This window comes from Lissotriton vulgaris, chromosome 3_1, assembly GCF_964263255.1.
Source record: "Lissotriton vulgaris chromosome 3_1, aLisVul1.2, whole genome shotgun sequence".
Lineage (NCBI taxonomy): Eukaryota > Metazoa > Chordata > Amphibia > Caudata > Salamandridae > Lissotriton > Lissotriton vulgaris.
The window spans coordinates 1,210,642,547-1,210,670,519 of record NC_141689.1 but is presented as its reverse complement, the minus strand read 5'-3'; the positions used below and the strand labels follow the sequence as shown (position 1 = coordinate 1,210,670,519).

Below are 27,973 nucleotides of genomic sequence, written 5' to 3'. Positions count from 1 at the left end.
GATGCGGCGCCAGAAGTTTAGTGGTCTCAATCCCATCTCCTCTAAAATAGGTCTGAGACCCAGATCGAGTCTCAACGGGAGAAGCGGGGTGCTTACTGGTAGTACCGACATCTGTCTGATATATTTATTTTCAGTAATCTCTAGGTTTTGGGCAGAAGAATGACCCCACAATTCCCCTCCATATAAAACTGCCTCTCTGGCCTGCATTTTATAAATTTCAAGAACGGCGCCAAAAGGTTTATAGGTCGACCTGCTTGCCATCCTGCATATGCCACCCGTTAACTGGACCAGTTTCATATTAGCCTTGGTCCGGTGTGTGTCCCATGTCATATCCTGAGTAATAGTTACACCCAGGTATTCAAAAGTAAGAACCCTCTCCAGTCTTAATGGGCCTAGGGCTAGGACTTGTTGAGGGAGGGGGGTTGAGAATCATAAAATTAGTTTTTAAAGCATTGATCTCAAGCCCCCGCTCCACACAAAAAACTGAAAACCCATCCAAGACCCTTTGTATTCCCATGGGGGACTTTAAGAGCAGCAGGGTGTCATCCGCAAACATAATAGCAGGCACCCTGCTGCCTTTCAACGTGGGGGCGTCAATATCGCCCATCCTGGTAAGATGGGCAATTACCCCGTTGACAAAGAGGCAGAACAGGGTTGGCGCAAGCACACAACCCTTTCTCACCCCCCTGTCAACGGGGAACCTTCCGGAAAGTGCCCCATTTCTTCCGCACCTAACACGTGCGAAGTTTCCCTGATGTAATCTTATCAGAATAGCCAGGATGTCACCTGGAATGCCCAACTCCGCCAATACGGTCCAAAGTCTACCTCTAGGTACTAAAGCGAAGGCGGCTCACAAGTCCACGAATACCGTGTACAAGCTGCCGCCCTCGATTACCGCAGTATTCTAAAACAGGAGATTCAGGAGGAAGATCTTGTCCATAGTAGAGACCCCTCTTCTGAATCCTGCCTGGTATGGACTGAGAATGGTGAATTCCTCTATCCAATTTTGGAGGCGATCTAATATCAGCCTACCAAATAATTTCTGGGGTACATCTATGAGGCTGATGGGCCTGTAGCTGGCTGGGAGCAGAGGTGATCCCTTTTTGAATATGAGAACAATCTCTGCGACCAGCCAAGTACAGGGGACCTCCATACCACTTAGGACAGCATTGAATATCAGGACCAAGTATGGGGCCCATACGTCAGGCTCCTGCTTAAATAAGTCACCTGGCAGGCCATCCAATCCTGGCGCTTTGCCTGATGCCAATCCAGCGATTGCTGCTCGTACTTCCTTCTCTGTGAAGGGATCCCCTTCCACTGGTACGTTAGTAATAATAGGTGGACTGTCGTTGGTGGCATCATCGGTGACCCTATAGAGGGACTGGAAGTGATCCTGCCAGGTCTTGGCTGAGATGTTAGGTTCAATAGCCGAGGCAAACTCCTCTGACCCCGTGTTAACGGTGCGCCAAAATTTACGAGAGTCCTTGATAGCCAATAGCGTAGTGAGGTTTTCCCACTTTTCGTGTTCCCATTCACTTTTGGCATGGGTAATCAGTCGCTTATAAACCCTTCTCCTAGCCTGGATTACAGACCTATCTACACCTTCCTTAATTGATGTCAAGAGATCTGATTTAGCTTTGCGGCAGACCTGGTTATACCAACTGGGGCGGTCATAGCGACCACCCCCGCTCTTTCCTATGGTAAAAAGAACTTCAGACTCGATAAGGTTCTCATGTGCCAGTCATAGTTCCTTGTGAGTGTCCTGGGAGGTGGGGCGCTCCATAATTGAACAGACCTTTTCAAGAGTAGGAATGAGCCGGGCGTAAAGACCACAAACCTTCTCTGGATTAGAGGCTAGCTTCTCCCACCTCACTCACTGTCTATTGTTTGTCAGCGCCAACCCTGGGGCAACCACGTCCAACGCAGCCCTTCTGTCTACTAGGCCAAGAATGGCATATTCCAACTCCAGCGCGTTGTGGTCGCTATCTACCCTAGGTATCACCTGGAAGTTAGTAATGTGCGACCATAGGGAGAGTTGGACCAAGATATAGTCCAGTCTGGACTCCCTGCCCTCTCTATGATATGTGCATTTGGGTGGAATGTCTGAGGTTATGCGTCCATTACAAGCCCGCATACCATGCTTCAGATTTAGGGCAGTGATTTGGAGAGCTAGAGGAGTCCAGGCTCTGGGGGGAGGAGCTACGGAAGGAGGTACCAGCCACGAGGCATCCTCCTCCTGGGATAGTCCGTCCAGTAGGCCTGGGAGGGGCTCGAAATGACAGTTGAAATCACCTCCCACCAAGAACGGTATGCCTTGGGGGATATCACTGAGAAAGACTGAGAGTTCCTCGATGGTGTGTGACTCTTGTGGGATGTTTACCAGCCTGGAGTAAACATTTACCACAGCCAGTCTACTCGAATTTGGCCACTCCAACAAAACACCAAGGATATGCTCGGAAGCTGAGGGGAGGGGTGTAGCCTCACAGCCCAGGTCGGCAGCCACCCAGGTTGCGAGGCCTCCTTAGGGACGCCCCTTGCCCCCCCCACTTTGCTGGAATCGAGAAATCCGCAAAGCCTATTCGGGGAGCAGGCTCTATAGCCCACGTTTCCTGGAACAAGCATATATCTTTTCCCTCAATGAAAAAACTCCAATCCGGACAATTGAGTTCGTTCCTCAGACCGGCCACGTTCCAGGACAGTTTCTTGAGTGAGGGTAATCTAGGGTTCAGGGGAGGAGCACTAGATGTGACTATGTCCATTGTACTCAACTGTGGTGTAACGCTATAAACTCGTTCCCGTGGTTCAACTGTGGGTTCGTTAGAATTTAGTAGGGATCCTTCAGTGTTTGAATGGGCCACTTTATTATTGTTTTGCTCCTTACAGTGGTCCTTCTCCAAGGTGTTAGCATGGCGTGCAGAGTGAGGACTAGTGTTTCTTTCTTTGCGACCCCTACATGGGTCGCCCTCCTCCCGCCTCCTGCCCCGGTTGTGTCAGTCCACCATATCCAGACAGCTGTACCTATTAAATGTTGGAAAAAAATCAGGCTGCTGAAATCTGGGGCGGTAGAAGTCACCTCTATCTCTATCATTCCAACCTCTCCCGCTCCTAGGAATTGTGTGCCAGCCCTCCTCCTCACATGAATTAGACAATGGTGGATAAAAGAAGGATAGGGGTAGCGACTGGATGGATGTCCTCTGTTCAGAGTGCGACCAACTGCATATATGGGAGACAGTCCTGGGATCCCTAAAATTAATTATAACACAATCTCCATTGATTGATTTCCTTGTATTACCCAACCATGGGACTCTCCTGACCATAAGGACCTCGCTCGAAATTCCATGGGGTAAAGGTCTATTTGTAGTAAGCCAGTTGACGACCTTGTTTTTCAGAGCGTAGACTGATTCTTTAGAATCTGGCTTCAACTCTGGTACAGCAGCCAAAATGACTGTGTACGGGCTCGCCTCTGGCGGGAGGTTCATTGGCCTAGGTTTTTTGGTGATTGCATGTGCTCCTTCGATGCCAGTGGTTTCCTTTTCAAGGCGGCTGGATCTCGAGTTACTATCAGTCACCTGGGGGATAGCAATGTGTACTGTGGGGGGGTGTGTTTGTGGGATACAATCAGCCACCTGAAGGATGGCAATGTGTGCTGTAGGGGGTTGAATTTGTGGTATCTTAAAAGCTAGCCCAGCGTCCTTCCGTGGGGGCTTTGGTGTAACCTTCTTACTCCTAGACTCTGCCCCACCTTTGGCTATGTTATTATTTATTTTGAACATATCAGCAAGCAGGACAGTTGTTTTTTCTATCGTCACTAGCCTGGTTTCAATTTTTAGCAGGCGTGTTTCTAAAGGACTTAATAATGTCTTAAAAAGTGCTTCAATGTTGGAAAGGGTAAGATCGCTAGCATCTGTATTTACACTGGGGGATGGAATTGGCAAACTTGGTATCTGCGGAGATGGTATGACGGTGGATGAGGACGTGGGTTTATCTGATATAGTGGGTCCTTTTTTTACTTGGTCCTTGTCCACTACCCGCCACTGTACTGTTGTGCTTAGCAATTTTCACCTTTCGCCCACCAGTGTTTTGTGCCACTCTTTTCCTTTTTGGAATAGCACCTTCCCTTTCCCCCTGCGTAAGGCAGCCTGCACTCTCATTGATGTCATCCGAGTTAGCGATGGTGGCAGTAGAAAGGGAGAGGGTCTGCTGCGCTTCGGTCTGGGGTAAGGGTAGAAAACTAAACTCATCGGGAGCACTAATATCATTGTCAATATTGTACAAGGTAGAATTAGTTGAGTTAGATAAAACTAGTGCCCCATCAACCGCATATTCCCCATTGTCTGAAACAATGCGATCCAGTCTATTTTCCGGAGTCTTTACATGCGCTATAGGCCCCATAGAAGATCTTCTAACCCATTCTATTTCTTGGGATATACGCCTTTCAAGTATCGTTATTTCGTCGATCAAAAGAGACCCAGCTTTAGCAAAATAAGTGTCCAAAGTACCTTTTGCTGCTCCCGCGGTCAGCGTGCTCTTGCTTCTAGTTTCTCTGGTCGCCATAGTTAGTGTTTTGGAGTTGGATCGTAAGACTCAAAATTAGCAACAAGGGATAGGGGGGTGGCCCGGTCCCGGTTTTGACCGTTCTCAAACGGCCCGCCCTTTGCCCGGGCTTAGCCCGGCGCCAGCCCGCGAGGCGTGATTATATGGGGAGGCAGGGGGCGGGAGAAGACACCAGGTGCGCTGTGTTGGTGAGGCGCAATACACCCTGGGTCTCGCAGTCCCGGCCCCTGCTGCAGGCGTTCGAATTCCCCCACTCAGCAATTCCTCCCGGCTCAGGCAACAATCTGTCTAAGGCACAGATGAGGTTTATCCCAAAGACACAGTCCACAAACAACGGCTGAACATATCAAAATACATATTCTCAACATATACAAATATCTTCTCAATGTGAAAACTTTTTCATGTTTCAACATTATTACCCACAGGTAGAGAAACAACACAATCCTACCAACCAACTTTCATACATTCATACCTCTTACAATACATTCATACCCCAATCACAACTGCATATATCTGCAAAATAAGAGACATAGAGTTGTTTTCGTTTCCGCAACCATTTAAGGCAACTTCACGTAGCAGGATCTAGATAGCCTTGGTCAACGCGTTTCTGTGGTTTATAGATCAGATGAACACCAGCTTCATCAGGACCTGCCAGATAACAAACCAATGTTCTCTACACCCTGAGGATTCTGTTACTAATTCTCCAACAATCAAGGCAAAAGATATGTACTTGCCACCCTGTTGCACTCAAAATAGCAACCGCTTTCTAAAATATTCAATGCAATGTGTATCAAAGTTAATCTAGATGCAAATTTGTTGTCTGTGAAGTGGTCATTATACCTTTTGTGTTTGCTTCGAGGTGCCTTAATATAATTTCTTCTCATCATTCATAAAACCATTTGGGCATCATCTTGGAATGGAATGGAATTAAAACAAGCTTCGTACAATGTATCAATCAAAAGCTTCTTATGTCATGCACAAATTCCCACAAAGAATCTCGGAACCTAAGACATAACCTTAGCTCGGTGCCTTATTTATTGCTTTTACTTTGGATAGGAGACCCATTGATTGAAGTTGTTGTTGCTGGTACACCCAACCCTATTTTACATTCACTCAATACATTCATCTACACACACTACACCTCACCCCCGACTTCTCCTTACGGCTGTTGGAAAAAGATCTCCGCTAAAGTGCCCCTACTATAGGGAGCCTGTCGGGTATTGCACCGCCGACCTGACTAGGAGCAGCCCGATGATGAAGCATGACAACCTACTGGATGTGTGAGGGCATTATAATCCAATAAATGGATTCCCAACTTTGAACCACTCTGGTCGGGTTGGTTTATATTCCTGTTGTATGACTCATTTCATAGGAACAGCATAACCTTTTTCTCTATACTTCTTCTGGAACCTTTATGCTGGACTTTCCCAAAAGCCCCCTGTCCCTTCTTTGTGAATCAGTGTTCTCATATAGGAATGTGAATCAGTGTTCTCATATAGGAATGTTATACGATAGCTCAATGTCGGTACCACATAAACATTCTCCTTCCATCTGTTGGGAGTTTTGTGTCTAGCCCTTAGAGCAAGATAGCTCTATGGGCTCTGTTTGTGTTGCTACCTACCACAAACAAATTTATAGTTTGCAAGGTACAAATCTCACAAATCTGCAGCATGTTTCTTTTTATGTTGTTTCTATTTGTGTAGCACTTACCAACAATATTGTGGCATCATAGCACATACCATATGTGCATTCCCTTTTGTATGGATCTGGGAAGGCAAACACCCAGTTTGGAAGAACCATTGTTTGATAGTGTCTGGGGTTGTGTATGTTTAATAGGGAGTTTTATACAGTAGTGAGATTCAAACTGGTTTGTTTGTTAGCGTGGAAGTAAAGCAAGTTTGATCGAGGAAGTGGTTTTTAAAATGTATGAGTTGGTGTGCGGAAATAATTGCTTTTTTTCTCTCTATTTGGCTACTGATTGCCATTGACTAGGCCAGAGTAATGTGGTTTTTATGGTCTGGTTTGACAACAAAGCTATCGGCAGACATTTATGCGAGCATCACTAGAAAGGAGCTTTGCCTCCGGCCACGTGTTGGGGGCCAGGAGTCCATGTTTTAATTGAAAGGTGTGTGCTTTCACTAAAAGTGCTTGCTCTCCACGCAGCTAGGATACATTTTTTTTATTCATCCAGCTGCCCAAGCTTGAACCTTTAGTGTGGAAACACACACACAAGCCATTGTAATATATGGGATTGCTATTAAAGTGTCTTAGAAAACGAGATAATTTATGTTGTTTTTCTCTTGCAGCAGCACAGATGGGAGGCGGGAGTCCTTAACCTACATAGATTTTTTGATCGGGATTTACAATGCAACTGTCACTTTACGTTTTAACCTTCACCAATATTATTCTACTGTTCTTTGCTTCCACTTAAATGCATATTTGTCCTCATGCTATTTACTCTTAATGCTTCACGTTTCCATACATGTTGCTTTAAAGATAGACCTATTGGCATTGCCAATGCTTGTTCTACTAGAATCTCAATCTGAGACACGCCCCCCCCCCTGCAACGCCCACTACATAACAAACAGCCTGTCGCTCAGCGGGACGCGAGCGGGACGCCGAGCGAAGCCCGAGCAAAGGGCGGGCAGTCTGTGGCAGTCAGGGGTTGACAAGGCTGGGCTGGGCCACGTCCCTTTGCTTTCGCTAAAAGTGAGTACATTCGCCTGGTGTGTCCGCACGTTCTGCTTCCCGAAACCATGTCTACTCGATCTGGGAAACCCCTTAGGAGTGAAATCGAAAAAGGGACAAATGCCGCGAGCCCTGTCATAGGAACAATGGACCGGTTCATCACCAGGGTGGCGGCAGTGATTGAGAAGGAAATTGCCATGTCTGAGCGACGTTTATCCGAGGTCTACCTCCCCTCAAGACGTTCATCTTTGGGGGTTGCTGCTCAGTCGCTTACACCGGCCAGTATCCGGGTCCAGGATGTTTCCCCACCGAGTGTGCCTGGTGTTTTCTCAGACCCTCCACAGTTGGCTGGCATAGAGCAAAATATAGATAGGCTGGAAAATCTGGCCGCTCTTCTCCCCGTAGTGTGTGTAGAAGATGGCGGTCTCAGTAAGTTGTCCACTCCATTATCACCCAATCTCCCAAGCGAAGCAATTAGTAACCCTGAGTCCCCATTCCGGCTTCCTCCCTCATAGTTATATCAGAAGGGGAGTCAGTTAGGGCGTCCCCCACCACTCAAACCCCTGACAATAGGCAGGAGAATAGGCCTTTAAGCAAAAAATTACGGAAACGCAAAAAGGGTAGGCTAGTGAGACAAGCCGCTCTTTATCAAAGAGCAAAAAATAGCTCTGGAGTAGGTATAAGAAACATAAGGGGTACGCTTATAGAGAATGAAAGTGATATAGACAGGGATGTTCAGATCTCTTCCAATGGGCTGCTCCCAGACGATAACACTGCTAAAGTCCCTAAGCTCGCTGACTTAGTAACGGTGGAAAACATTCTTGAGAAGGTATACAGCGTTTTGAAACCGTTACTATTGCAAGTCACGGGTTTAGGAGAGAGGATAGATAAACTAGAGCAATCAACCCTTGATGGGTTTCACTCACTCAAGACAACTATTAAGCAAATAACCAGAGTGACTGAAAATAAGGACTTGGGCGCAAAGGGGATCGATTTACCAGCTCAGAGAGACCATAAGCCACCAGTAGGTCAAAAAAAAGTTGTCCCTAATAAGCCTCCAAGTCCAGCTCTTAAATCCCCTCCCCTCCCCAAACCAGGGCAAAACCATAAGGGACCTCCAACAAACTCAGAGCCTGACAAAAATAAGACTAAGCCGCTTGTACAAAAGCAGACACAGTCAGTTAGTGATAAAACGGAAGACTCCCAAAAACGAGGGGCGCGAAGCATACCACAAGGGCAAGCGACAGGGAAAGCCCCTAGGTCTGTATCCCAACCTACTGCCCCCATTACCCCCCCAACGGTCCTCAGTAATCCAGTGCGACGGATCCCACCAGTAAACCTCCCACCGGACTGCCAACCTTACGTTGCTGTCATGGTTAACGTGCCTCCTTTAAAGGATGGCCAGGTGGAAAATCATTTGTCACTTAAGAATAAGTGTATCCATTGGCTGAAGGCAAACAAGCCAATCCTGTTGGGTGTGGATGGTATTATTTTAAGTGTCCGCAGAGTGGGTTGGGTAGGACAGGGGAGAAAAACGCAGGAGGGGGATTGTATAATTATAAACTTCCAAGACCCAAGAGTAGTCCCATCGATTTGTACCCCTATTAAAAATATGGGGGCCCCGGGGGTTAAGGTGGTAGATCTTTCTTATTTTTACCCCAGGCAAATTGTTAGCCCAATTGAAGTAAGTTTTGGTTCCCCTTTTATAACTCAAAACTGGGCTGGGGTCTCGGGGGGTACCAGGGAAAATCAATTGTGGACATCGGGGTCTCATTGACTGGAAACTGGTAGCAGAGTAGAGCCAGCAGGAGTACCACTCACTCAAACAAACCCCACAAGTGAAATAGAAGTTTCCTCCGCCTCCCCACAAGGTCCCCCACCCTTCCAGATGTCTCCGAGGAGGTCCATAGATAGGGGCATTATAGCTCCCAACGGCACTCCAGCTGTGACGGACCTAGTCTTTAAGGTTTTCAGCTGGAATGTCGCAGGGATTGCAAGAAAACTTGCCCTACCGGAATTTACTGCCTGGGTGGATGAGCATTCCGTGTGCCTTTTCCAAGAAACTTGGAGCCTGGTCCCAGTCCACAGGGTGGGATTTTCTTCCTACTCCGCCCCTGCACAAGTCTCGGAAACAGGGAGAGGGCGACCTTCAGGCGGCCTTCTTATCTGGGTTGCGGCTTCTTTAGACTGTAGGGTAGTGGAGTTCCCTACAGGTTCCCCGGACATCCAAAACATAACCCTAAGAGACCAAAGGGGAAGAACTGTCTTAAATGTTTATAATGTCTATGCCCGGGAACCAAGGGTGGGAGAAAGTCCCCTGTAATATCTCTCCTTGAGACCTTGCTAAATAATACCCCCCACAAAACACGTACACTGGTTGCAGGTGACATGAACTGTACGTTCGAGCCCTTGGGCTCGGACGTTTCCCTCGACCAAGATGAGGAGGACTCCAGGATGGGGATCCCGGTACTAGAAATCCCACCAATCAGAAGGTGGACAGAAGTGGCGCTCCAGTTATACTCACTGAGCCTCGAATTCAACTTAAGGGCAGTTAATGGGAGGACACCCTCAGATAGGGGGGGTGCCCACACATACAATAGGCCAGGTCACACCTCTAGGCTAGATTATCTACTAATAGATGTACTCTTATGGCCTTATGTAAGGGATATGCAGGTGGTTCCATCGACCGAAAGTGACCACAATCCACTCTCCCTAGCCATGGCTCAGTGGTGGTGCACTTTAAAAAGGGATAATGTTAGCCAGGTAGCCGCACCCCCGGATGAGTCTGAAGTCTCCCCCTGTGGTAGGCGAATAAAATGGGCGAGACTGGTCTTATCCGAGGCAAAGGTAGGGGAAATTCAATCCCTCTTAAACCAAGCAGTAACAACCCTCGGAACCTCCCTAGAAGGGGTGGGTAGAGCGAGTGGGCTTTTCGTCTCCCTGGTAGAAGCCTTAACCAACGTGTTCACTATGTACCCAAACAAGACGGGTAATAAAGTTCTTAAAAAAACAGGAGAGGGTTGGTATACCCAAACTTGTAGGGCCCACAAGACAAGGCTAGTTGAGGCGGTAAAACTTAAGTCCCAAAGTGTGATACAGGAAGCAAGGAAGGCCTATAACAAATCCCTTAAACTTGCTAGAAGGGAGTGGGAAGATAAATTTTGGGACGACCTGCTCCAGGCTAGTAAAATCAGGGATTCAAGGGCCTTCTGGAATCTCATAAGCACACGGAATAAACCCGATGCACTTGTGAGACCCTGTAACATCCCGCCCCAAAATTGGGTAAAACACTTTGGGGCCCTATACCTCCCTCCTAATGGGGAACTGAACGAGGGATTCGACCTTACACGTGAAATTGAACCTCATGCCTATGATCTCTTCACTCCCCTCGAGATTGAGGGGGTCATAGGCTGGGTAGCGCCCCGTAAGGCAGCGGGCCCGGATGGCCTTCCGGGGGACCTTATGAGAGCTTTCCCTGCGGAGTGGGCGAGGGTTATAGCAGCTCTTTTAAATGATATCATGATGGGAGGGGCAGTGCCAGAATCCTGGAAAGGGGCAGTGGTGGTTCCGATCTACAAAAAAGGGTGTAGGGAAACACCGGGGAACTACCGCCCTATAAGTCTGATAGACTCCCCCAAAAGATAGCTGGTAAAGCTATCCTTGGAAGGATTCTCCATTGGGTGGAGGAGAATAAAATCTTATCAGACTTTCAGGCAGGTTTTCGGGCTGGTATGGGGACAATAGAGCAGGTGTTTAGGCTGGCACTATTGGGGTGGAAGGTGGTGGAACTAGGCAAGGGTAGTCTTTATTTGGCCTTTATAGACCTGAAGACTGCCTTTGACCTGGTTCCCCGGGAAGAGCTTTGGAGGGCACTCTATGAGTTGGGACTACCTCCTTACATCTTATCCCTTCTCATTAGCCTCCATACCCATACCTACGCACAGGTCCGCTGGGGTAAAAACTGAGAGCTCACTGAGAAGATACCAGTCTCCAGGGGCGTAAGACAGGGCTGTGTCTTGGCTCCCACCCTTTTCTCACTATATGTGAACGGGGTGGTAAAACATCTTCAGCAAGAACCAGCCGACGCCCCCTGTCTCGGAGGAGTCCGCATCCCCACCCTACTCTTTGCGGACGACACGCTCCTGATTTCGAAAACCCCACAAGGCCTGCAGAAATTGCTAACACGATTCCAGGAGTTCTGTACCGCAAAGGGGCTAATAATAAACGTGGACAAAACAAAATACCTAGTCCTAAATCCCCCTAAGAAACTGGGCCGCCCTCCTACCCTTAACTCGATCCCCTTAGAGAAAGTAGCCGAATTCGATTACCTCGGTATTCGGATTACGGATAGGATGTCCTGGGTAAATCACATTGGTAAAATGGTTCTCAACCATAGGAGAGTAGGAGGAGCTCTCATGAGGGAGTTCAGGGCCTCACCCAGGAGATCACTTACCCCAGTAATTGATATCTACAAGGCCAAAGTAGTGTCATCCGCCTTGTATGGGGCAGAACTGTGGGGCCACTTCCGAATGGACGCCCTAGTGACAGCGGAGAGCAAGTTATTGAAATCCATTATCTCCATTCCACTGAGCACCCCATCTGTACCAGTGTGGTTGGACACGGGCTGTAAAAACATCAAAGACCAGGCCCAGCTCCGACCGCTCCTGCTATGGACACGAATTTGGAGGGGTGAAGAACTAAAATCCTATGCCGATGCCCTGGGGGAAATTATGAGTCTGGGGGGTTGGGCCAAGATAAAATGGTTAAGAGAAACCAAAAATCTTCTGGAGAATATCGGGCTAGGGGACTGCTGGTCATCACGTTCAGCCCCTCCAAAAGAAGTCGTTAAGGCCCTTTATTGGAAATGGACTTCGGAGCGTCTAATCACAAACTCTAACCATTGCAAATCCACTGTTGCTTTTTTACAAATTAAAGATTCTGTGGCCTTTGAACCCTACCTGGACATGATTACCATCCCCTTTGACCGAGCACTTTATTTTAAATTCAGAGTTGGATCCCTCCCCTTAGGTGCTGTGGTATCAAAATGGTCATCAGTGGCTCGTACTTCCCCCAATTGTGCATGTTGCCCGAGCAGGGTTGAGTCCATTGCGCATGTCTTATTTGAATGCCCTGACTATGCAAGGCCCAGGAGTTTTTTGCTAAAACCTCTTTGTCGGAACATGGGCACACGTAACCACCTAGAAGCTCTGCGTATTTTAACTACGGACACTTCCCCCCCAATAGTGTGTGGTATAGCAAAATTTTTAAAACAGTTTTGGCTTATTCGTTGTAAGAGATTGTCAGTAGCTGTTTAATCTATTTTTAGCTAATTTATTAACGGTCATTTCATGACCTTTTATCTTTTCTAAATAACTTTTTTACTGGCTTCTTGTAGCAATGTTTTTCTGTTTTTGAAACTGTAATGTTTGTATTCTAAATGTGCTTACAAGATATCTTGCATATCGAATAAAAGCTTATGACTGAATCTCAAGTCAGTTGATGAGATGCATTCTAAGTTTCTGGTAACATTGTATGCTTGTTTTGAGGATACATGTTGATGTGGTGCTGTTGATATGGTGAGGGGTCTCTGTCTAGTGTGCACTGTTTGAGTATTACCATTTATAAGTGAGATTAATCGCTTGTGTGTGGTGTTACTATAGGTGATTGAGTGCTACTAGCTGTCTAATGAAGGCCATATAATGTTTTTCAGATTTGTGTTGTGCATACTTAAACTTCCAAACCTCCTCACAAGGTGTGTTCACTTCTGCAGGGATAAAGTAGTATCCCACTATTTTTATATATTTGGACTAAAGTGTTTCTTACAAATGCTGTGTGTTGCAGTACATAAGGATAGGTGGCAAAGTGGGAGCATGGGAAATTGTTGAGGATGTTTAGTGAGTAGTGGAAAAAAGAACACATAAAATATTTATAAACAAACAAACATTGCACTGATGCGCAGTATATTTTGCTTCTTGTGAACGGTGGTGTCCATGGCCACTCTCTCTTCCAGCATTAAATATCCTTCACCAAGGACTGTCGAGGATCATTTACCATCCATCAAGTCGGCTTCCTCACAAAAACCACACCCATGTCTTTTTCTTATATTTTCTTTGAATGTCAGTGTGTGACAATAACATGACTTCCCTAGTTCTCCTTTTGTAATGTTTTGCTTTCTCTCTTTACAGGAGCTGTATTTCCACAAACATTTGAATAAAAGAGAAATCATGGAAAAGAACATCAATCAGCGTAAAATTAGGATTTGCGTTGCCACATGCAACCGGGCGGACTATTCTAAGGTAGCTCCAATCATGTTTGGCATTAAGGCAGAACCAGATGCTTTTGATCTCAGCGTGGTAGTTCTGGGCTCTCATCTGATTGATGACTACGGGTAAGCTGGAAACTCTGTAATATAAATTTCTATAGCTTGGTATTTGCCTGGAAGCTTAATGGTTGTTAGGTTAGACTTCATTTTTGTATCTAGCTCTGGCCATTGCCCCACCGGTTCTTGAAGACATTCATGTTAATTTTACACATTTCATATGACCATACATAGATTTCCCAACCTTTTAGGGTCAGTTGTATTCATGAGGTTTTGTGTTGCTTTTGTTTGTAAAGTAATGTTTCCGAAATATAAAATTTATATTTTCTTCAAGCTCCTATTTCTTAGTTTGGAAAGAAACTAATCTTTCTGATAAATTTAGGACGGCTGAACCTGCCCAAAATTGTCAGGGGAATATTGAGGGCTTAAGTAATTACCACACACAGTAAATAGCCGATGCAAAAATTACTGCATCACCCAGAATTCTGGTCCTCCCCTAAACTTCTGGTTGTGTAGTTGTCTGCATTTTCTCTATGGGCCAAATTGGGGCTTAAACATACTACTATAGCTTTTAATAAACAGTACTGATCATGTAGGCAAATATTCACACTTACGCCAAAAGTTCTGCATGTTTGCCGTGCCTTGTATCTCACAACAGTGTCCTAATGGGCATTATTAAGGCAGTAAATGTGTCAATCATAGAATACTGGAACTAATGTAATTATAAATGAATTATAAAACACAAGATATAACCAATAATGATACAATAGATATTGATTTTAATCTACTAACAAGTTATTAGTAGCTGCATCAATTATCATTACCAGACGGAAAGTGGTCAATGTGCAAACTGAACACAGAGTGCTCGTGAGGTTCGTGTTGATGGCACACAGTGAAGCACATAAGGTTTTAGATACTACGAAAAGTCATGAAAGTTCAGTATTGTGCATGAGTTAATAAAAAAGTCAACATTTATTTGTGTGTCATTGCACAAGTGTCCTTTTTCAGCGGGAAAACTGTTGACGGCGTTTCGACCTTCAATTTTTCAGATTATCATCAGGACAAACAATGGAGCACAACATTTATTTATTGCTTGGACAGCAAAGAAAAATGGCAAAAAAAGATTTTTTTTAACCAAAGAAAAATTATATCCACCTTTTTAAAGGGTAAAATCGGGGCATATCTCCAGTACCTGTGTAAGTTCCAAAAGGATACTTTAAGGAAAAAGGGGGATTAAGATATTGAAAAAAGTGCACAAGCTGTGTCACACCAAAGCGAGAGATATGTATGCACTTGAAAAAAATGTAAAGTTGACAAGACTTGTCAGCACAAAAAAAAGGGAAAGAAATGGACACAAAGACATGTTTAAATAGTTGCAAAAGGGAACAGAAAACTGTCCATTTTGTAAAAAGGCTGTGCAAGTACTTACAGTGGGTGCTGAGTGCAATGGGGCCTCTGTAATCTGGTGGACGACGTAGTGTGCGACATACCTTACATCAGAAAAAAAGATAGAGCTCTCACTGTCAGTGTGTGTGGTGGTGGGGGGGGATGCTAGAAATGCTAGCCTGTATCAACACGTGTTAATAAATGATGCTTCAAAGAAATGGTACCTGAAATTTTACAGTAGTTTAACAAAATGTTTTTTTCCTGCTTTCATTTTATTTTGAAATCAAAGAATCATCAATCTTGCTTTCAAGCTTCTGCAAATATTTGCATCAAATCAGAGCGCATTCTGGGAGCATTATACATAGCCTCATATTGCTAAACTTTGAAAATGTGTGTACACATTTTTATACTAGAACTACTGTCAGTAGTGCAGTCGGAGATTACAAAATTTACTTAGAGCGCTAATCCTAATGATAAAGGCCTTCAATTAATGAACCATTAATACAAGTTTGAACAGCATAAACACATGAGCAAAAATATTACCTTAACTGGAGACAGTCTGTTTCCCTGATGCATAATGTGGTTCTGCAAATTGGCAGCCAAAGGGTTTGTGCTGCAGGGGGTTGGGCCTACTTTTCCCAAGGACAAAATACACACGAAGGCGTGTTGCCCTTGACCTCAAACAATATGTCCTGGGCGTCCGGCTATATTCCACATCCATGAACTGTCTGATATACATTCTGGCTTTTGTGAGTGTCACTACAAGTCTCAGGATGTAGTCCGTATCCTGTGATTCTAGGCAAACCACATTCCCTCCGTGCCTACAAAAAAAAATGTACATGCCCTTGTGTAATGTAACATGTGCTTGTGTAAAGCACTCCAATACCTTTGGTCGAGTTTGTGCTGTTAGCGCTATAAAAGTTGAAAAAAGAAAACCGTTACCCTGTGCTTGTGATTACAAAAGATGCTTCAAGTAAGACGTGCATTCGCCACTCACTGTTAAGCTATCAGATGTGAGGCGATGTGGCAGGGTTTAGGATGGGGCGGATGGGAGACGGAGAGCGGTAGGGACTGAGAAAAAAAAAATTGGGTACTTGTGTGAAACACAATTTTAAAAAATAGCTCCTAAAACTGGAGCAGTGGATGGACACAAGTACTTTGTCCATGCTCTGTTGAAGGTCTAAACACAGGAAGAGGCATGATGCATGAATACCATGGACAAATCAGGACAATGGATATGAGACCGACTATGAAGTGAGCAAATGGGAAGCTTATCGGCAGACTGAAGCCGTCAGTTAAACACAACACGTCTTTTGAGACAGTGCATGCGCTGTCTAGCCTCGGCCTAAAAAGTATGCCCCAAAATTGTCTGTTTCAGAAATAGAAGATGGGCACTTTCTTTACTACTATTTAATTTTTTTAATGAACAAAATTTGTTTTTGACATTACAGCCACATGAAAATATTGTCAAAATCTAGGAATCTTTACTATAAACAAGCATTTACAATGCAATGGTTTCGCCTTTGGAAAAGTTTGAGCTATCGGCATTGTAAATAACAACATTTGTATTTATGTGTTGGTTTTGAAAACAGATAAAGAAATGGTATTGTTATTTACATTGCCATTAGCTTTATCTCTCGCAAATGTGAGACCTATTGTACCCTACGGATGAGCTCAGCAGACAGCAATTACTACCACACACACACACACCCAGAGCCAGCCACACACACACACCCAGAGCCAGCCACACACACACACCCAGAGCCACACACACACACCCAGAGCCACACACACACACACCCAGACACCCAGAGACACACACACACACATACACACGCAGAGCCCCACACACCCACACACCCAGAGCCCCATACACCCACATACCCAGAGCCCCACACACCCACATACCCAGAGCCACACACACACCAAGAGCACACACACACACACACACACACACAACCAGATCCACCCACACATACACAACCAGATCCACCCACACATACACCCAGAGCCACACCCAGAGCCACACACCCACCCACACACCCAGAGACACACACCCACCCAGAGACACACAGACACACACACACGCAGAGCCACACACACACACACACACACACACCCAGAGCCACACACACACACACACCCACACACCCAGAGCCACACACACACACAACCAGAGCCACACACACACCCCCACACACACCCAGAGCCACACACACCCAGAGCCACACACACACACACACCCACCCAGAGCCACAAACACAAAAACGTCCCTAGTTACAGTTTAACCGGCTTGTATATGGCTTTGTACTAATGGAATATGTTAATGTAACAACTCACGGTATGATGTTTCATTGGTTTCTCTGCTCGTGATGCATAATTCTGTCCTCAGTAAAGTTACCGGAGCGTTAAAAATACCGCGATCATCCCCAGCAGTGGCAAAGCCAACGCTTTGTCTGTACAGCACTTGCAAAGTAAGAACGATTGGCTTTGCCAATGCTTGTTTGCTGTATTTGTATCACTGGGAAAACATTTTCCTCCCCAGCACCCGAATCAGATTAGAGGGTTCCTTTCCCGCCCTCCACCAAGAAAAGGGATTCATTCTTTCTTTTGGAGACATTAAATGTCTGAATATTTCCTAAGTAAGAAAGTGGTGATTAGTAGTGAGAAACCTGCAGCACGCGGCGCCCCAGGATCCCAGGAATATGGAAGGAATCCCCCCCAGCCCCCCCCCCCCCACCCCCACCCTCAGTGACTCAGGGCTTGGTTTAGAGCTCGGCGGGGTGATGCACTTAGAAAAGGAGGATGGAATGTCCCTAAATTTTGTGGCGAGCCCCCGCCCCCCCCCCCCCCCCCCACAGCAGCGTTCCAATGCCCCCTCAATGTTTTCACTGTTGCACAAGTGCCAGCCCGACCCTTGTGCACCAGGCGGGCGCTGGCCTGTGTGTAGGAAGCCTGTGTGTAAGAGTTGCAGGGAGTTTTGTGAGCGGGCGGGGCGGCGAGACATCCGCGTGCACATGTCCGTGTTCTTGGACGGCAGGGGGGGGGGGGGAGGTGCATCATCATCATTTATAAATATCGCAGAGGGAGCCGCTGGCGGGGCATCCTTTCCAGAGCTGCGCCGCGGGTGCTGCCAGGCTGTGCCCACGCTGCTCCAGAGAGGCCCGGTGAGTGTATGGGGGGCTTTAGCGCTTATCGCGCCTCGAGGCGCTAGGGACCAGCCAGCAAAGCTCGTAGAGCGCTTCAATGTACATCCGGGAGCGGTGCCAGGGACAGTTTATTTTAAGAGTACTCAGTAAGAGGCGAGGAATGCGTGGCATGGTGGACTTTTTTTTCATTTCACGCACAAGTGGTTGTTGTTTTGAGCGCCAGAATGGTACAAACGGACAGTGACGCAGCCTAGGGGGGCGGGGCCTCTGCAGAAGTCTCCGGCAGCAAGCACAGACTGCTCCCACAAAAGGAGAGGTTGTTCGAGGTGTTTTGAATGTGTTTGTCTCTTTGGCACAGAGCCCTGCGGCGTGTCACCGCACTGGTCACACCAGGCCCAGCTCCAGGAAGTCATCGGTATGGGGGGGGGGGGGGTGCTCTCTATATGCTATTAAAAGAAAAATTCTATATTGCCATCTTGATTATCACAATGAAGTAAAAGGTCACTTCCACTCTCAGAAAACATTCGGACCGCATTTTTGCCTCGACGTCATGTAGTCAACGGTGCATCCCGGGCTCTTCGCATGTGTGGACGGGGAGCGGGCTGAATTCACTCTCCACCGGGCGCCATCTTAAAAGAAATGACCAAAACAAGCGTATTAAAAAAAAAAAAGCCAGCCGCATGACGATCCCAAAGGGGCGGGATGAGTAAAAATCGCGGGAACGCCCACGAATCTGCTCCGGCAATGACGGACAGATGTCTGTTCCAATGGATATCTCTCTCTCTCTCTCTCTCTCTCTCTCTCTCTCTCTCTCTCTCTGTCTCTCTCTCTCTGTCTCTCTCTGTCTCTCTCTGTCTCTCTCTCTCTCTGTCTCTCCAGTAGTTCCTTCATTACAAACTTTACACGGTCTCCTAGAGTCGTACAGAATTCCATGGATAAGGCATAGTGAAGATCCTGGACCTTTTATTTATATTAGATTCAGACAAGTAGGCGGATTTAGTATTTGATAGTAGAAAGTAGCTTTGCCAAGTTTTTTGCTTTATTATGTCATTGTAAAATGATATTATCTTTATGCAAGCCTATTAATCGATGGGGCCGGTTTTGAAGATCAAATCACAATTGGAGACTGCTTTTTTCAATGTTAATCTGCCACTTCCTTCTGTTTCACTGCCTTGTATGCTGTTGTAGTTAAATCAAAGAAGCGTAACAGAGAATGCAAATAAAATGTAAACAGTAAAACATTAAAGAAATAAGATTCATTGCTTTAAAAGAGTACATTACAAAAGACATTCCATAAGAAAACGATGCATCAAAAAAATTACCTTGAACTTTGAGGCTCACTCCTCCCCCTCACTTGCCTCCCTGTCCTCCCCTCTGCCGTTTTCGCCCCCCTTCCTCCGCTCCCTGGTCGATTTCAGCCGATTTCTGAGCGGACTACCGAGACCTGGGCGGAGTGCAACTTCAGGTGACATCTTTAGTGGGAGGCACCAGGACCTTTAGCGGTCTAGTACTCCTTACTTAAAGAGACGGTTATATCTCCGCGCAGCGGACGCGTTCAGTGGACGCGCCGTATCAGCGCCAGAGTCACGCCTGAGTCCAGCCCGTCTGCACCCATCCGCACCAAGGAGGCGCCGGGGGCCGATAAGGACTCTGGAAAAATTACTCCTGACTTAGATATTCATTTCTACTCTCAGGATACTCTCCTATCCCTAAAACCCCCCTGGAAGCCCTGCCATCACAGGTCCACCCCCCTTTATACTATGCAACGCTTTCAATTTCTGTTCCACCGAAGGACCAATCAATCACATTCCGCCTGTGCGCCCTGTTAAAAATGCTCCAAAATCATCCCTGCCTCTGCATAAGGAATCTGGTTTTCTTATTAACGCCCGATCACTGGTTCTGAATAACATCACTTTTAATGACTTTGTTTCGGAAAGAAGGCCCTCATGGGTCTTTATAACCGAAACCTGGGCCACTGACTCCTCGGGGCCTGAACTAGTAAATGCCGTCCCTGATGGCTACGCCCTTGCGAGACTGGACAGAGAAAGGCGGAAGGGAGGAGGTATTGCCATCTTACATGAATGCTCTACAATCTGCAGGATTGAGCCCCTCTCCTCTCCGCTGGACTCTTTTCAGGCTCTGCACTTTATGCTAAAATTCACCTCCTCGGCCTCCTTTACCGGCATCCTTCTCTATAGACCACCTGGCCCCAGAGCTACCTTTACTTGTGATCTCCTGGAATTAATGGAGCCTTATATTGATAAAATTAACTTTACCATTCTAGGTGATTTTAATTTTCACCTAGAAAACCTTAATTCTGCGGAAACCACCCCCTACTAGACTCTCTGGCATCCTATGGCTTTTTGCAGAAAGTAAGGGGCGCCACTCACTCCGCAGGCCATACCTTTGATGGAGTATTCACGAACGACTCCAGGCTATTCATAGGCCCTCCCTTCCCACTATCCTGGACCGACCACATAGCAATCCCTTTTGAGCTCACCCCTTCTCCTCAACCTTCTCCGATAGGCCCACCCGTCATCAGGTCTCCAAAAGGAACTACAAGGGCCTCAATAATGAAACCCTAGCCCCGTTTATCGCCAGCCTTAACATCGCATCTAGCTCAGATATTGATATGGCCTCCCTTGAACTTTCCAATTCCATTGCAAAGGCCATTGATACTCTGGCTCCAGTCAAATCTTACTACTCTGCCAGAAAGCTCCCCTCGGCCCCCTGGTACACCGATGCCCTCAGACTGTTTAGACAGGAATGTAGGAAGCAAGAAAGGCTTTGGAGGTCCCATCTAGAGCCTCAGGAAAGAACTAAACATAAGGACATGCTCAAAAGCTATAAGGCCGCAGTTCTAACCGAAAAAATGTCCTACTTCTCCAACCTTACCACCACTCTCAAGTCACCTAGAGAGCTATTTAAAATCGTGGATAATCTATCCATGGTCCCCCTCCCTGACCCTATTGTACCTTCTCAAGAGCTGTGTAACCAGATTTCCACATTTTTCCACACTAAAATCAAGGATATATACACAATTCTAGAAGACTGCAATCTTAACACCAATATTGCTCTCCTTCCGATAACTCCCTCCCCTCAAGACTCGATTGCCTTACCTCGCAACAATATGACACATTTTCCCCCTCTGACCCTGGAACTTCTCTTCCAACTCCTTGATAAACTCAGGTCTGGCTCTCCTCTTGACCCCTGTCCCTTACAAATCCTGAAGGAGTGCAAAGAGGTTCTCCTGCCCCCTCTTCTTGACATCATGAACCAAGCCATCTCCAATGGCGTTTTCCCTGCATCCTGGAAAATGGCCACTGTCAAACCACTACTCAAAAAAGCCTCCTTAGACCCTACCATCTTAAAGAACCTCCGTCCGATATCCCTACTTCCTGCCCCCGCCAAGCTATTAGAGGCCCACCTCAACTCTCACCTCAGCGCCTTCCTGGATAAATCCTGCCTGCTAGACTCCTCTCAGCATGGCTTCCGGAAGGCGCACAGAACAGAGTCAGCTCTCACTGTGGTGGTAAACAACATCCGCACTAAGGTCGACAGTGGTCAGACTACCCTTCTGATCCTGCTCGACCTTACAACTGCATTCGACACCCTGTCCCCTGCCATTCTGATTGCCCGCCTCAGCGAGATGGGAGTGGAAGGTTCTGCTCTGAGTCTCTTGGCCTCGTTCCTCAACCAACGCATGCAGAGGGTCAAACTGGGTGACTTCCTCTCTCCAGCCAAGCCTGTGCAATGTGGGGTCCCGCAGGGCTCTTCCTTGAGACCTACCCTTTTTAACATTTACGTGGCCCCCCACGCCAGGCTTGTAAGATCATTTGGCTTGGAAGTACTGTCGTATGCCGATGACACCCAGATTATGGTCTCCCTCAATCAATCTGTGGAGACCGAGGCATCCAATTTCAAGAACTGTATGGAAGCTGTAGCAGGTTGGATGACCAAAATTGTTTTAAAACTAAATGGGGAAAAGACGGAGGTTCTGGACTTCGGAGGCAAACACGAGATCTGGTCGGCTGACTGGTGGCCATCGGCCCTCGGAGTATGTCCCACGCCCACCCTCGCAGCGCGCAATCTAGGAGTTCTACTTGACACTACACTTTCCCTTGATAGACAAGTTAATAGAACTGTCTCCACCTGCTGTGGGGTGCTAAGGATCCTCTGTAAACTCTCAGACTATCTTTCCTTGGACTCCAGGAAACAACTTGCGGTGGCCCTTATCTCCTCACGCCTAGATTATTGTAATGCCTTTTACCTGGGCATAAACAAGAGTCTGATTCAACGCCTGCAAGTCGTGCAGAATGCTGCTGCCAGGTTTGTTATCAACGCCCCTAGACCCTCTTCCGGCTCGGTTATAAAAAAACATCTCCATTGGCTCCCGATGTTGTCCAGGATTGATTTCAAGGTTTTATGTCTAACTCACGGTGCCCTTCATGAATCCGGTGCAGAGGACATTAAGTCCCTTGTATCTTTCTATACCCCTGGTAGGGTCCTGCGCTCTGCCAACAGGAACCTCCTGTCCACTCCCCGGACGAAGAAGGCCAGATGGGGAGGGAAGGCCTTCTCTGCTCTTGCCCCGAAGCTCTGGAACCTCCTCCCGGATAAGCTCAAGGGCCTCGCATCACTTGATCAATTTCGCAAAGCCTTAAAGACCTGGCTCTTCACTAAAGCTTACCAGTAGTTCCCTCTTCCGTCCTGTGCATCGTTTCCAGCTTTTCCATTCTATGCGCCTTGATGCCCCTGGGTAAAGTTCTGCGCAATACCAATCTATCTTCATTCATTCATACTACCCACTCCATCTAAATATCTCCATATCCCGATCCTATTGTCACATGGTAAATTGTCCCCCATCTCTGCCACATGGTACCCATTGAACCTATGTAAAAAGAACCATTACAAATTTAGGACATAAAAGTATTCACTGTCATCCTGCCTTGATCGAGTTCAGGTGCAACGCCTCCTGCTGGCAATATTTGCTAAGGAACGGGGAGAGGTGAGAGTCACAAGGGGGGGGGGGTTGCATTGCAGGTGGGTATATGTATCTTTGGTCTCATTACTGGTTTGAAGCTGTTCACTTTGACGCCCACTGTGTAAGGATTCATTAACCTACTGAAACGAGCATTTGCAATGCAATAGGTCTCGCATTAGGAAAGTTTGAGCTATTGGTATTGTAAATGACAACTTTTTTTTATTTATGTGTTAGTTTTGAAAATAGCTAAATTACCAGCTTTGTCATTTACAATGCCAATAGTATTAACTTTCGCAAATGTGACACCTATAGCATTTGTAATGCAATATGTGTTGTATTTACGTGACTTAGATGTATTGATATTACAAATCACAATGGCTTAATTTTTTTAATAATTAATACTTAAATAAAAGTTATTGTAATTTATAATGGCAATAGCTTGAACTTTTGTAAATAACTTTTGTGAAGAATGTTCAGTGTATGAAAATGCAAGTGTGATGAAAATCCAAGAACAGAAGTGAAATATTAACATATTTTTGTGACATTTGTAATAAAGCTTGAAACATTGAGAGAACATATTGTAGTAGTGTGGCTCACTGGTTAGAGGCGGCAGACCCGAGAGCAGAGGACGGCCCGGGACCAGGGTTCGATTCCCGGCGTGGCAGGTTTCTGGACCAGGGTCAGCGGACTCGATAATTCTCTCGCCTCGGTGCCCACTCTGATCAGCGATCACACTCGGCAACTCTGGGCATTAGCTTGCCTCATCTTCACTAACGGCCCCACCAGACCGCTGGGGATGCCTGGTCTCACCCTGGAGATACCCATTAAGGGACCATCTCTCAGGGAAGCCAGGAAGGGTTTCGCAGCGGTCGAAGCGCCTTGGGACCCTACGGGTAAGTAGCGCGCTATATAAATGCCAATACATTTACATTTACATTTACATATTTGAACTAGTTGGTGTTGAATGGTTGCACAGATTGATGTTGTGGCGACGAGTGATGCTGTGGCGTTCAGTGATGCTGTGGTAGCGCATAGTGATGTTGTGGTGCCCCTGAGTGATGCTGTGGTGCCCCTGAGTGATGCTGTGGTGCCCCTGAGTGATGCTGTGGTGCCCCTGAGTGATGCTGTGGTGATGCGATAGATAGATAGATAGAGGGAGGGCGATAGATGGATAGATAGGAGGGCGATAGATAGATAGAGGGAGGGTGATAGATAGATAGAGGGAGGGCGATAGATAAAGGGAGGGCGATAGATAAAGGGAGGGCGATAGATAGATAAAGGGAGGGCGATAGATAGATAGAGGGAGGGCGATAGATAGGTAGAGGGAGGGCGATAGATAGGTAGATAGATAGAGTGAGGGCGATAGATAGAGTGAGGGCGATAGAGTGAGGGCGATAGATAGAGTGAGGGCGATAGATAGAGTGAGGGCGATAGATAGAGTGAGGGCGATAGATAGAGTGAGGGCGATAGATAGAGTGAGGGCGATAGAGTGAGGGCGATAGATAGAGTGAGGGCGATAGATAGAGTGAGGGCGATAGATAGAGTGAGGGCGATAGATAGAGTGAGGGCGATAGATAGAGTGAGGGCGATAGATAGAGTGAGGGCGATAGATAGAGTGAGGGCGATAGATAGAGTGAGGGCGATAGATAGAGTGAGGGCGATAGATAGAGTGAGGGCGATAGATAGAGTGAGGGCGATAGATAGAGTGAGGGCGATAGATAGAGTGAGGGCGATAGATAGAGTGAGGGCGATAGATAGAGTGAAGGCGATAGAGTGAAGGCGATAGATAGAGTGAAGGCGATAGATAGAGTGAGGGCGATAGATAGAGTGAGGGCGATAGATAGAGTGAGGGCGATAGATAGAGTGAGGGCGATAGATAGAGTGAGGGCGATAGATAGAGTGAGGGCGATAGATAGAGTGAGGGCGATAGATAGAGTGAGGGCGATAGATAGAGTGAGGGCGATAGATAGAGTGAGGGCGATAGATAGAGTGAGGGCGATAGATAGAGTGAGGGCGATAGATAGAGTGAGGGCGATAGATAGAGTGAGGGCGATAGATAGAGTGAGGGCGATAGATAGAGTGAGGGCGATAGATAGAGTGAGGGCGATAGATAGAGTGAGGGCGATAGATAGAGTGAGGGCGATAGATAGAGTGAGGGCGATAGATAGAGTGAGGGCGATAGATAGAGTGAGGGCGATAGATAGAGTGAAGGCGATAGAGTGAAGGCGATAGATAGAGTGAGGGCGATAGATAGAGTGAGGGCGATAGATAGAGTGAGGGCGATAGATAGAGTGAGGGCGATAGATAGAGTGAGGGCGATAGATAGAGTGAGGGCGATAGATAGAGTGAGGGCGATAGATAGAGTGAGGGCGATAGATAGAGTGAGGGCGATAGAGTGAGGGCGATAGAGTGAGGGCGATAGAGTGAGGGCGATAGAGTGAGGGCGATAGAGTGAGGGCGATAGAGTGAGGGCGATAGAGTGAGGGCGATAGAGTGAGGGCGATAGAGTGAGGGCGATAGAGTGAGGGCGATAGAGTGAGGGCGATAGAGTGAGGGCGATAGAGTGAGGGCGATAGATAGAGTGAGGGCGATAGATAGAGTGAGGGCGATAGATAGAGTGAGGGCGATAGATAGAGTGAGGGCGATAGATAGAGTGAGGGCGATAGATAGAGTGAGGGCGATAGATAGAGTGAGGGCGATAGATAGAGTGAGGGCGATAGATAGAGTGAGGGCGATAGATAGAGTGAGGGCGATAGATAGAGTGAGGGCGATAGATAGAGTGAGGGCGATAGATAGAGTGAGGGCGATAGATAGAGTGAGGGCGATAGATCGAGTGAGGGCGATAGATCGAGTGAGGGCGATAGATCGAGTGAGGGCGATAGATCGAGTGAGGGCGATAGATCGAGTGAGGGCGATAGATCGAGTGAGGGCGATAGATCGAGTGAGGGCGATAGATAGAGTGAGGGCGATAGAGAGAGTGAGGGCGATAGAGAGAGTGAGGGCGATAGAGAGAGTGAGGGCGATAGAGAGAGTGAGGGCGATAGAGAGAGTGAGGGCGATAGAGAGAGTGAGGGCGATAGATAGAGTGAGGGCGATAGATAGAGTGAGGGCGATAGATAGAGTGAGGGCGATAGATAGATAGATGGTGATAGATAGATAGATGGTGATAGATAGATAGATGGTGATAGATAGATAGATGGTGATAGATAGATAGATGGTGTTAGATAGATAGATGGTGTTAGATAGATAGATGGTGATAGATAGATGGTGATAGATAGATGGTGATAGATAGATGGCGATAGATGGATAGAGTGAGGCCGATAGATGGATAGAGTGAGGCCGATAGATGGATAGAGTGAGGCCGATAGATGGATAGAGTGAGGCCGATAGATCGAGTGAGGGCGATAGATCGAGTGAGGGCGATAGATCGAGTGAGGGCGATAGATCGAGTGAGGGCGATAGATCGAGTGAGGGCGATAGATCGAGTGAGGGCGATAGATCGAGTGAGGGCGATAGATAGAGTGAGGGCGATAGATAGAGTGAGGGCGATAGATAGAGTGAGGGCGATAGATAGAGTGAGGGCGATAGATAGAGTGAGGGCGATAGATAGAGTGAGGGCGATAGATAGAGTGAGGGCGATAGAGTGAGGGCGATAGAGTGAGGGCGATAGAGTGAGGGCGATAGAGTGAGGGCGATAGAGTGAGGGCGATAGAGTGAGGGCGATAGAGTGAGGGCGATAGAGTGAGGGCGATAGAGTGAGGGCGATAGATAGATGGTGATAGATAGATAGATGGTGATAGATAGATAGATGGTGATAGATAGATAGATGGTGATAGATAGATAGATGGTGATAAATAGATAGATGGTGATAGATAGATAGATGGTGATAAATAGATAGATGGTGATAAATAGATAGATGGTGATAGATAGATAGATGGTGATAGATAGATAGATGGTGATAGATAGATGGATAGAGTGAGGGCGATAGATGGATAGAGTGAGGGCGATAGATGGATAGAGTGAGGGCGATAGATGGATAGAGTGAGGGCGATAGATGGATAGAGTGAGGGCGATAGATGGATAGAGTGAGGGCGATAGATGGATAGAGTGAGGGCGATAGATGGATAGAGTGAGGGCGATAGATGGATAGAGTGAGGGCGATAGAGTGAGGGCGATAGAGTGAGGGCGATAGAGTGAGGGCGATAGAGTGAGGGCGATAGAGTGAGGGCGATAGAGTGAGGGCGATAGATAGATAGATGGTGATAGATAGATAGATGGTGATAGATAGATAGATGGTGATAGATAGATAGATGGTGATAGATAGATAGATGGTGATAGATAGATAGATGGTGATAGATAGATGGTGATAGATAGATAGATAGATGGTGATAGATAGATAGATAGATGGTGATAGATAGATAGATGGTGATAGATAGATGGATAGAGTGAGGCCGATAGATGGATAGAGTGAGGCCGATAGATGGATAGAGTGAGGCCGATAGATGGATAGAGTGAGGGCGATAGATGGATAGAGTGAGGGCGATAGATGGATAGAGTGAGGGCGATAGATGGATAGAGTGGGGGCGATAGATGGATAGAGTGAGGGCGATAGATGGATAGAGTGAGGGAGATAGATGGATAGAGTGAGGGAGATAGATGGATAGAGTGAGGGAGATAGATGGATAGAGTGAGGGAGATAGATGGATAGAGTGGGGGCGATAGATGGATAGAGTGAGGGCGATAGATGGATAGAGTGAGGGAGATAGATGGATAGAGTGAGGGAGATAGATGGATAGAGTGAGGGAGATAGATGGATAGAGTGAGGGAGATAGATGGATAGAGTGAGGGAGATAGATGGATAGAGTGAGGGAGATAGATGGATAGAGTGAGGGA

General features: G+C 46.8%; 1 protein-coding gene across 2 annotated transcripts in view; it reads left to right on the top strand.

Moving 5' to 3' along the window:
- Positions 1 to 27,973, top strand: part of GNE (glucosamine (UDP-N-acetyl)-2-epimerase/N-acetylmannosamine kinase) — a 397,785-nt gene that overhangs the window by 167,398 nt on the left and 202,414 nt on the right. For both annotated transcript variants that reach the window (XM_086961671.1, XM_086961672.1), the window contains exon 2: positions 13,428 to 13,630. In XM_086961671.1, coding sequence (XP_086817797.1) covers positions 13,428 to 13,630 — 203 coding nt within the window. The remainder of the gene's footprint in view (positions 1 to 13,427; positions 13,631 to 27,973) is intronic.